Source organism: Lactuca sativa, chromosome 3, assembly GCF_002870075.4.
Source record: "Lactuca sativa cultivar Salinas chromosome 3, Lsat_Salinas_v11, whole genome shotgun sequence".
NCBI classification, from domain to species: Eukaryota; Viridiplantae; Streptophyta; class Magnoliopsida; order Asterales; family Asteraceae; genus Lactuca; species Lactuca sativa.
Genome location: NC_056625.2, coordinates 26068328 through 26079975, shown reverse-complemented (window position 1 = coordinate 26079975; position 11648 = coordinate 26068328). Strand labels below are relative to the sequence as shown.

At 36.7% G+C, this 11648-nt stretch overlaps 1 protein-coding gene across 1 annotated transcript; it reads right to left on the bottom strand.

Annotated features, from left to right (window-relative positions):
• Positions 1-2815: 2815 nt before the first annotated feature.
• LOC111884133 (RNA-binding protein CP33, chloroplastic) lies at positions 2816-4526 on the bottom strand. Its single transcript, XM_023880459.3, has 4 exons — positions 4117-4526; positions 3886-3981; positions 3252-3539; positions 2816-3178 (listed from the first exon to the last, which is right to left on the bottom strand). The coding sequence occupies exons 1-4, from the start codon at positions 4468-4470 to the stop codon at positions 3074-3076; spliced, it is 843 nt and encodes a 280-aa protein (XP_023736227.1). The 5' UTR covers positions 4471-4526; the 3' UTR covers positions 2816-3073.
• Positions 4527-11648: the final 7122 nt, after the last annotated feature.

Sequence of the window (11648 nt, the reverse complement as noted above, 5' to 3'; positions counted from 1 at the left end):
TATCTTCCATGCCTCATGTAGGTAATCTGTAGAGTGAAGAAGTAAAAATGAGTAATCTTCCCATCACAAACTCGAATAGGACAAAAAGGCATCAAATCCAACCCTTTAGCCTTCAACTGATCAACCAGCTTGATAACTCCAGCCCAAGGCAATAAAGAAGAAGAAACTGAGCTCCTAGAAGAAGTGGGACCGAAACCATGAAAAGAATTAACCACCTTCACCCATATTGACTCTGAACAAAAAAACTAACGCCATCTCCATTTAAAAACCAAAGACCAGTTTAAAGAAAAAAGGCTACCAACTCCCAACCCACCTTCTTGTTTACTAGCCATAACTTTATCCCACCTAACCCGATGCAATTTTCTAACCCCCCGAATCTTTTCCCTAAAAGAAAGAAGCTCACAAAGATTCAAGTAATTTTATAACCTCCATTGGAACCATGAAAATGGACATACAATAAGTATTAATACTGCCCAACATTTCTTTAATCAAAGTAAGTCTACCCCCCCCCCCCCCCTAATTGACAAAGTCTTAGCTTTCCAAGAAGAAATCTTAGACTTGAACCTCTCAACAACCGAAGAACAAGAATTAATTATGGACATATTTTGGCCTATAATATGACCTAAGTGAACAAAAGGAAGCCAAATGGAAGAATAACCAATCATAATAGCTGCAACTTCGACTTGAGGACTAGGAACTCCAACACCAATTAACTTGCATTTTATGAGATTAATATGCAAACAAAAGGCCAAAAAGAAACATCTCAGAATACGAATGACCCTTCTAACATTCTCTAGGTCCAATCCACAAAGAAATACTACATCATCCCCATAACAAGTGTGAGAAATAGGAACGGGATCCGAACCAACAGCAAAACCTGAAAACACCCTATTCTCTTCAGCCTGGAACAAAGCAACATAGAGATCCTCCATTGCAAAAATAAATAAGAATAGAGAAAGAGGACCCCTCTAATGAATACCTCTATGGATATCAAACTCATATGTAGGTGAGCCATTAACCAGAACTGAAGCCCGAGCAAAAACAAGAGCACCACTAATCCAACTACACCACTTACTCCTAAAACACATAATATATAGGGATGAGCAGCGGAACTGGGTACCCGCTTGTGGAATCGAAACCGCCGGTTTCGGTTCTTGTTCTTATTTTTATGGAACCGCTACATATATATATATATATATATATATATATATATATATATATATATATATATATATATATATATATATATATATATATATATCACAATCACACACTTTATACACTATGTTGAATAACATCATTAAAAGTTCTAGAATTTTGAGTAAATTGTTTTGAACCGTTAAAGGTTTTCAGAAACATACACACATTTTTTCGTCATATTATTCAAGCTACTGATATTTTCTAATCTTTATTTTTAATACGTAGCGAATTACATATTAATGTTATCAATAACTTTTTGTAAGTTTACAATAAATATACTTTTATAAGTTTTAAAAATCAACAAATTCAACGAACCGGGTACCCAGTGTTGGAACCGCTACCCGGTTTCGATTTCAACATTTTAGGAACCGTTGGTTCCGGTTCCAGATAATTAGGACGGGTACCCATCTATTATCATCCCTAATAATATCAATAACTTCCAATAAATAATTCCATGAAAGGGAGTCGTAAGCTTTTTCAAAGTCAACTATGAAAAACATAAATGTTTTTTTGGGAAGTTTACATTGCTGAGGTATAGGTTGGTTACAATTGTATGTAAATTTTATGTTCATTCATATTCTATGCACATAATATCAAATCCTAAAATTAAGTCACAAGATTTTCTAAACTTAACCTACTACTTTTAGGTGATTTATACCGATGCAATGAGTCATTAGAACATAACACGCCAACTTTGTAATTTAACCCCACATCAATATAATACCAACATTTTCTTTAAAATGGTCCCCACCAAAAAATAAAAAAAAAATGTTTTATATATATTAAAATATATGGTTGTGCCTATACATATTAGAAATGACATGAATATATAATAAAAAATAATAGGTCCTACATTGCAAAGTCTTTTTAAACTTGCAAGATTAAATCCTACATGGCAATAACAAGCCATTTGCAAGACCACTTGCAAAACCAATGTGGATGGTCTTATATGTGTTCAAGTTGATGGTTGCTTATTAGTGACATTGAAGTTTGAGAAGCTTAAGGTACGAAATATTGCTTAAGCCATTTGCAAGACCACTTGCAAAACCAATGTGGATAGTCTTATATGTGTTCAAGTTGATGGTTGCTTGTTAGTGACATTGAAGTTTGAGAAGCTTAAGGTACGAAATATTGCTTACTTAAACTAGTATCTCTTGTTTAACACGTTATAACGTATGATTTTACATTTGGCCTAGCGGTATCAAGGTGTTAGAGAGGTGTCCCTCCCCTAAAGGGTTTGAAGGTTCAAATCCTGTTGTGAACAATAAAGTAGTTTAAGAGTATGATTTAGTGTGTATTGACAGTTCCAAAAAAAATGCAGGTTAAGTTCGAAAATAATCAAAATATTGAAAATTGTTTTGAAATTGATTAATTAAATCAGTGTGTATTATGGGGTGTTTCAATAATTGAAGAGAAAATTTATCACAGAACCCAATCAGATGCAATGGTATAGTTGGATACCCTTAAAGATCAAATGTTTCATCTGGAGAGCCTCTATTGAGAAAATCTCATCATTGTCAGCTTTAAAAACGAGGGGCTCAGATATTGAAACCACCACATTTCTTCTATGCAAAGTGATCGTATGAATAAGCTATTTCCAAACAAATCAATCAAATGACAAAACACACACAATTTTCTCTTACTTCACACTACGATTAACATGTTCCAATTTACTCAGTAACAACAACACGATAAATGCCACATCAAAATCATTATATTTATCAAAGATACATTTGAGCAGATGTAGTCATTTAGGAAGTACAACTCCATAGCTTTCTTTCATTGAAGATGACAAAACGAAACCATCAATTTCTCTTCCCATCAATCTCCTCTTACCAATATCCAGTCAACCATATGAATAAATCATGATAAACTATGATTCAGCAGGTTGTTCCTCTGAAGGGGCTTCCTCATTACTTTCAGATTTATCACCCGATTTTTCACTAAATTTCAAAATAATCGCTCTCCCAAGTAATTCCTACATAAAAACAGAAGTAAAAAGGTTGAGACTTTTCAGGATTGGTATACAAATGACAAATCGAATTGATTACCTTCCCATCTAACGCCAATCTGGCAGAATCGGCTTCTTCTTTTGAGGAAAATGAAACAAACCCATATCCAGCTGAATTTCCTGAAGGGCTGAAAACAACCCTAGTGGAAACAGGATTGAAATCACCAAAGAATTGTTTAAGATTTGAAGCCCTAACTTTCCATGCAAGATTTGATACAAACAGCTTATGGCGTGTCTCACCCACACCTGGTAAAGATGGAGATCGAGGTGGTGTTGGTTTCTTGAATTTCTTTGCATATTCAACTTTCAGAATCCTACCCAAAAGTTCCTACACCAACAGAAATCAAGAATTATCGTAAAAAAAAATTGACATTTGAAGTCAAATGGAGAACTGATTTCTGATCGAAATCTATCAAATTTGTGATCACAATCATCGAAAACTCTCCTTCGTGTGATCTAGAAACAAATTTTACGTCTGATTTAGTTAAATAAGAATCTGAGTAACAAGAAAAAAGGTCTATTTTGACTATCAATGTAGGTCAAATGGAGGCCCTTATGAACATTTCTAAGCCATACCACCAAAGTTTTGCATTTTGAAGACTCAAATTCATGATTAAGAATAAATCGAACTACTTTTAAAAACTGTTAAAAACATTAGGAAAAAGTGAACTTACATGGGAATCGAATTTCTTGATTACAGCCATAGCCTCTTCACCAGAAGACATTGTGATAAACGTAAACCCTCTCTTCCCATCCTCCCTTTTTATTATCTATAACACAAAATATATATATATATATATATATATATATATATATAAATAAATTTCAACCGAAAATCACAGTATAATACAAATTGTACCCAATAAAACACTGAAAAAACATGTGTGTGATGCGAAGAATTAAACCTCAATATCTGCTACGGTTCCGCATTCGCCAAATAGATTCTTGATATCAGCAACAGAGAAAGACCATGGAAGATTAAGAACAAAAAGCTTCCTTTTGTTTTCTTCTTTCTCGGTTTGTTCCAATTTCTCTTCTTCTACTACTGAAATCTCTTGTTCGATTGCTGAGGATAAGAATACCTGGAATTTTCTTGAAATTGGAAGAGGGAGGGGATAAAAAGGGGATTTGAGGATAATTTTGGCCTTGGTTGTGGGAAATGAAATTGAGAGATTTAATTTTGTTGGGAAAAGTAATTGGGCGTTTGGAGAAGACGAGAGATGGAAGTGTGAGAGCTTGAGTGATTCAAGTGACGCCATTTTTGTTTCCCTCCTTTGAAGAAAGGATAAAGGGAACAAATAATATATCGTGTTATAGTCTCTTGTGTTGTGTTTTCTTGGATTTGGTAATTGGTAAGTTGTGGCCCAAATATCCAAAATGGGCTCCTAAGTCAAATATTCGTCCGTTAAACCCATCACATACCATATATGTAGTGGGTATCATCATCACATATTATATATGTAGTGGGTGTCACATCAGCACCATATTTCACTGCCACAAACATGAGATACTTACCACTAAACACACCACTCCACCTCATTTTTTTATTTAAATTTAATTCAAAAATACATTAAAATAATTTTTCTAATACTAGTTTTTCCATTAAATTAAAATATCAAATTACATTAAATAAAAACTACATTAATTGAAATTAAAAAAAAAAAGATAAAAATAACAATCAAAATAAAAATTACATTAGTTAAATTCAAAAAGAATTAAAAAAAAACATTTAAAAAAAAAAACTAAAAATTCCAACCATAAATAAAATAAACACCCCCTACGCCTACGTCGGGCTCGAACCGACTTTTTCATTGCTTGGAAAAGTTCCAAGTCTTCGTTCTCAAGGTCGTCCGCTTTCATTTTCAAGATTTCCATATCGGTTTTTGTTTGGAGTGTCTCTTGTGCCTCTTGAAATGATGTTTGTACTTCAATCATTTTTTGTTCCATCCGAGTCATCACCCCGGCCTTCGTTTCTTGAAGTTGCACATATCGATCAAATTTATCGCCAAACATATCCATAACACTAGAATTCGAAGATGTTGACGCCGCTTTTTTGCTTTATTTCTTCCAACGGGCCGATGAAGAGGTTGGTCGTTTTTAAGATCTATCGGATCGTCGTTAATGTCGATGTGTGTTCGGCCGTCCGATTGTTGAGAAGTTTCATCGGGGTTTCTCGAACACTTTGAACCAGAAGATTAGGAAGTTCCTTCCGTTTGCTCTTTCCATTTTGGGGCGTCTTTCAATTTTAGTTACGGTTTCATATACGGAAAAGTTTTGCGTGTTGGCGTTGTTTTTTCAAATTGGTCCATGGCCGCCTTGAAAACATCAAAATCGTTCGAGCCGCTTTTGCGTATGTTTAGGAGGTTGTTGTAGATTCCTCCAAACTCGGTGCATTTTAGTCGAATATCTCGCCATTTCGACGTAATTTGATCGGCATTTCGAGTTTCACTTTCCATTAACTCGTAAAAAATGGCTCGGACTTTTTCCCAAAAACTTCCGTAAGGCTGGCTATCTCCTACAATTGGATCTTCGGAAGCCGCCACCCATGCCTCCGCTAACTTTTCTTCTTCTTCTTTTGTCCATGGGACCTTTTCTTGGGTGGTAGTGGGTCGGGCCGGTTTTTTCCTTTTTTCTTTTTTGGTTGAGGTGGTGGTGAAGGTTGCGTTTCCGGAACAAAATCCGGCGAAAGTGGTGGTTGTGAGCTTGGTGGTAGTTGTTGTTGTGACGATTGTTGTTGGAATTGTTGTAGTTGTTGGAATTGTTGAAATTGTTGGTATTGTTGTTGCATTTGTTGTTGTTGGAAAGCCGGAAAATGTTGATATTGTTGTTGGAAAAGTGGTGTTTGTTGGATAGGGGAACCACTTTGAAGTAGATTGATAAAACCGCCTTGAGGCGACTCCATAGTCGAGAATTGGCGAGGTATCGTATCTAACGCAAAAGCGTTATCGGGTTTGCGATTTCTGTAGTTTGGAGGGGTGTTTTGGTTGGGATCCATGGTTTTTGGTTGTGAAGATGTAGTGTGTAGTTTGTGTATAAAGAAAGAAAAGAATGGTGTAAAAATTAAGAAGTTATTGTATTTATAGGTAAATAAAGTGGGTAATTTTTTTTAAACCAAATTAGTCGTTCAACGGGTAGCAGCAACGGTCAAACGGAGATTGGATTTGATTGGGCGTTTACATCCGTTGTGTGGAACACGAAAGACCACGAGCACGAGCTACCACGAACCAACGGGGCGGTGTGCACGACCGTTGTTCGTGGCCAGCTCAACCACGAACAACTTTGTGGTTATTATACCATATGGCCTAATGTAACTATCAATTTACACTCAACTCATCAATCCACTTTTTTTTTTCTAAAAAATTTAACTTCTTTCTTGTTATACAATATGATCCAATCTAGTTTTTCAAATTTGTTAACTATTTAACTTATACTAATCTTTTATTAAATGAATATTATTTATGATTATTTTATATTCTAATTAAAATTATTAAACATATTATAAGTAATTTTTTATTTTGAAACAAATAAATTATTCTAAATATAAAATTAGATAAAAAAAAATCTTCTATATTCATCAAACATATTTAATAAATTAGATAAATCAAACTATAATCAAATATAAAATTTTATATATGGAATATGCAAACTATATAATCTTTAAAAATCAAGATTAAAACTTAAATTTCGATATATATGTGTAAATATGAAATCAAAAAGCAATAAAAATAAAAATTTAATATTAAATGTGAAATATTCCAATTTATACTTTATTGATAAAGTAAAATAGATTCCAAATTTTTATTAAAAGTTTTAATATTGGATATGAAATGTGTCAATTTCATTAACAAACTTCATCTTATAAACATATAATCAAATATTTAAATAAAAGAAAAATGGTAATTAAACAAATGAAAAAACATCTACGAGTTGAATCGCATGGGTTGCTTAGGTCCTAGAGATTTATCATAAAAGTGGTGAGCGGCTCACATACAAACCTTAAGCGCTCTCCGACATGTCTTGGGTATTCTCCTAACGGTCTAGTCATTTTGAAATAGGTATATGAAAGCTTCAGTATTTTCCGGGTTAGTCTTAAACAGTCTTTATTGGTTCGGACTTTTTAATAGGGCGTCTTTTAATTAACACTATAAACAGCGACAAGCTTTCTAAATGCATGTTGTTTGTAACACCCGGTTTCTAGATACTAATTTTATTTTGTTAATTTGAGAGTTGGGTTGGCCACGACGTGGTGGTGTAGATCACCACGGCGTGGCAGCCATTAAAGCGTATATACATCATTGTGGTTACCATGATGTGGACATGCAATGGCCACAATGTGGTGACGCCATAATGACAAACCCTAGATTTTTGGGCATTAAGCCCTATCTAAAGGAAGTGGTGGCTAGGGTTTCCTCTGCCCTCAGCCTCCATCACCTCCAAAGCACCTTTGATAAACCCTAGCATCCCTTTTGAAGTTATTGGCTCATTTTTGGTAGTTTTGTAATTTGGGAAGGAAAAAGAAGGAGATCTTTTGCATAGATCATCAAGCAACTTGTTTCTACTCCTTGTCTGCACCTTCGGTCTTTGTAAGTCTTCATGGTTCCACCTTTTTGGTTCTCGTTTCATAGATCTAGGTTTTATAGCATGTTTTGGCTCATATTTGAGTTTGGGTTGGTTAAATGAGATAAAGTTTGCAACTTTATAGCTCTCTTTGGTCCCTTGGTCGCTATATCTTCTGGATCTAGAATTTAAATGAGTTTTGGGAGCCATACATGAGTTTTAGGTTATTTTCTCATCATTTTGACATACTTGGGTGAAGGACATGCATGGGTCATGCATGTCCATAAAGTTTGGATTTTTATGGACTATTGTGGTCCCAAGAAGCTTATAGTAAAGTATGAACAATGAGCTTTACGAATTAAGAACTTAATCCATTAAGTTGTCCTAGTTCAGTAGCCATGACGTGGCAAGATGGGTGCCTCAACGTGGCGAAGGAGGATGTAACGACTGTATTGCCTGGACTCTGTCATGGCGTGGTAGCATGCCTGCCACAACGTCTTAGCGGATTTTGATTGTGACCAAGTGGAATGGCCATGATATGGCCATGGGTTTGCTACAATGTAGAGGTTAGCTAGAGTTGACTTTGACTGTTGACTTTTTTATATGGTTTGACTTTTAGTTAAATTGCTAGTTTAGAAGGCAGACTAAGTGTAACACTCTGTTTATTTATTAGATAAATAAATTAATTAATAAACAAATAGTAGCCCTAAAATAAATAATTATATATCAAATGATGGTCTCGAAGGGCTAATTGTCACAGTTTTAGAAGTCAGGTGTTAAAAGTGTGAGTTCCGGACTCAGTTTGTAAATATTTATGAAGAAAAGGGCTATGCGGTAATTATTGGAACTTAAGTTGAAAAGAATGTGAGGAGGAGGGACTAAAAATGTTAGCATGGCTAACGTTTGATCATTCTGGCCTAATTTGTAAAGGGTTTTAGATGGTCGGGTTCAAATGGTCACTTATGGACTGACTGTGAAAGGATTTTGGATGCTGGGGGGCTTCTTTGTAAAATATGGCCTTATTTTGAAAGAAAATGTCATAGGGAGGGATCAGTCTTGCCATTATGGTAACAAGTTTGGTATGGAGGCGGGTATATATGTCACAGCAAACCCTAACCCTAACTAAGAGGGTGCAGTCGCTATCATCGGAGATCTCCAGCCGCCACCTCCACTCTCATGATCTCCGACGCCGCTCCACCACCTTCGTTGAGGTTGCCACCGCCGCAGTCGAAGCCAAAAACCACCAGGAGCGCCATCGTCGTCTCACCGATGACGAGGAGGGGGAGTAGGTTTCCTGACGTGATGCTCAGAGGTTACGTTCGCTTTGGTTGATGGTATCCCTTCCTCTGTGTTCTCCCGTAGCTACACATCGGTTTACAACCGCCGGCACCATCACCAAGGGCTTGTCACGATTGGGATGCATCCGACCAGCTCTTGCCATCAGGAGGTAAAGGCCGGAACCGGTGAAGGCTCATTCGTACATGCTCCATCGTGACGCTGTTGTTCTGCTGCCGCTCTCCGATCATGTTCGTGTGGGTGTGTGTTTCTCGGCTGGGAATCAAAAGAACCGCCACCACCACCATGAGGTGGTGGCTGTTATTGCAATATGTTGCTATCGCCGTTGCTGCTACCGTCATTTTTTACTTCTGCCATCGCCAACCACCACCAGGAGGGTGGCCGGATTCTCTTGCAAGAAGTTATCGTGGTGTGTGTGTGTAGCTTGGTCGGAAAACGAGAATAGCCACCGCCACTGCCACCACCGTGAGGTGGTAGCTGCCACCATGCACCACCGTGTTTATGTGTGTGTGTTAGTAGGTGTGTGTGTTTATTTGAGATTTAGCATTGTAAAGTGTAATTACAAATTGGAATAATAAAAGGAAAACTGAAAACCACCATCGTGAGGTGGTGGCTGCCGCCACCGGCCGCCGTGTCAGGTGGCGGTGTGCCTTGTTGGATCGTGACTTGTTTGGATGTTTGGACAAAGGGACTAACAAACCCTAATGGGCCCAATGAGGCTTAATGGGCCTAATAAACCTTAATGGGCCTAATGAACCTTAATTGATCAAAAGACATATCAATTGGGCCTATTGGGTTAAGATGGGGTTGGAAACCTTTATTAGGGTTTAGAAAACCCTAATATTGGATTTATGGGCTTGGACTTATCGGGACCCATATTTGGACATGGGAATAAAATTGTGTATTAATCCCAATCATACCATATGATTTATCTAGTAGAGTGATGGACTTAATAGATTAAGTCCTTAATGGGTTAAGTGAGAAACACTTAACCCTAATTGTCATTTTATGTGAAAACCCTAATTTCACTTGGGTTTATTGTTGGGCCTTTTATTGGGCCTTGATGATTGGGTTATTAATGGGCCATCCAAGATCAAGGAAATGGAAAAGAATAATTAATAGGCTTTGAGATAAGGCCCATATGAGGAGTTGGGTCAAATTTTGAAAATTAGGTCATAGATGGGCCATAGTTTGGGCCTTTATGATTATGTGATACTGGGCCATTAGAATGTTGAATGTTAAACTGGACTGAATGGTTGGGCCTTATGGTAAGACCTTGTAAAGGTTTGGGCCCGATTTGGAAAATTAGGCCATATGTTGGGCTTTGACTCATAGTTGACTTTTAGGCCTTTGGATTGGGCCTTGGGCTTGAATAAAGCTAAGTTAGGGGTAAAGTAGTATTTAACCCCAAGTATGTATTTATATGTGTTGGAACTCAATTATTAATTGGGTGATGTTTTGATGTTGACAGATCGGGAATATGTCATCCAGAAGCTGGGGGTTATGTCTACGGGACTTCACCAGTGTGAGGTGAGTTACCTGATGGGTTTTGGCCATAAGAACATCCTATGTGCTCATGCAAACCCTAATGCTTGGATCTAGGTTTCTCTATTGTACATGCCTTCATCCAAGACTTTAAACCCTAGATCTAGCATGTGATAATCAATATTAACATAAGGATAGGGTTTAGATCTTACCTTGATTGTTATGTAGCAATAACAATCTCAAATCCTCCTTGTAATGGCTTTAGAAATCTTAGAGTCACAAATGTCACTCCTCTAATGGCTCACAAACACCAAGAGCATGAGGATGAAGAAGGAGGAGAAGAGAGACACCCAAAAATGGTTGGAAACCCTAAAAAGACTCTTAGCCATGTTTTTGGTGCCCTAGGGATCTTTAAATAGTGAGGCTATTAGGGTTATCTAAAAAGGAAACCCTAATTTGACTGCTTAGGCCCTAAGCAACCCATGGACTCCCTCTTTAGAGGCCTAGGATGATTTCTAATGGGTTTCCCCATAGAATTCGTCCACCCCTCTAATATGGAGTCCATTAGCCCAATATTTAACTATCATACAATTGACAGTTCTAGTCCCTTAAGTTTAATTAATGTCTTTTAGCCACAAATTAATTCTTAATTAATTATTGACTAATATTTATTAAACAATATGATTTCTCCTTTAATATATTATTCTCATAATATATTAATAAATCATAATTAATCCTCTCTCTCTCTCCATAATTCATCCTATCAAGTTGCTTTGGTGAAGGCAACCCAAAATGACCATGCACCATCGGGTCAAGTACATACCAAAATAGTTATGGACTTAGACACTAATCCAACAGTCTCCCACTTGGATAATTCTAATAACTATTATGCGTATGACTTCAGATCCTGATCCGCAATCATAGCTTTCAAAAGCCGCTGTCAACTCTGATCTTATCAGATACGCGTCCTTTGGATAAGGGATCATATATTCTTCCATTCTAGATATCGTATAGACTGAGACATGAATTTAAATCATTCTCTCAGTCTATGTGTTGTTTCCCGATTTCTGATTTACGACGACTGACAACAAACTACAAT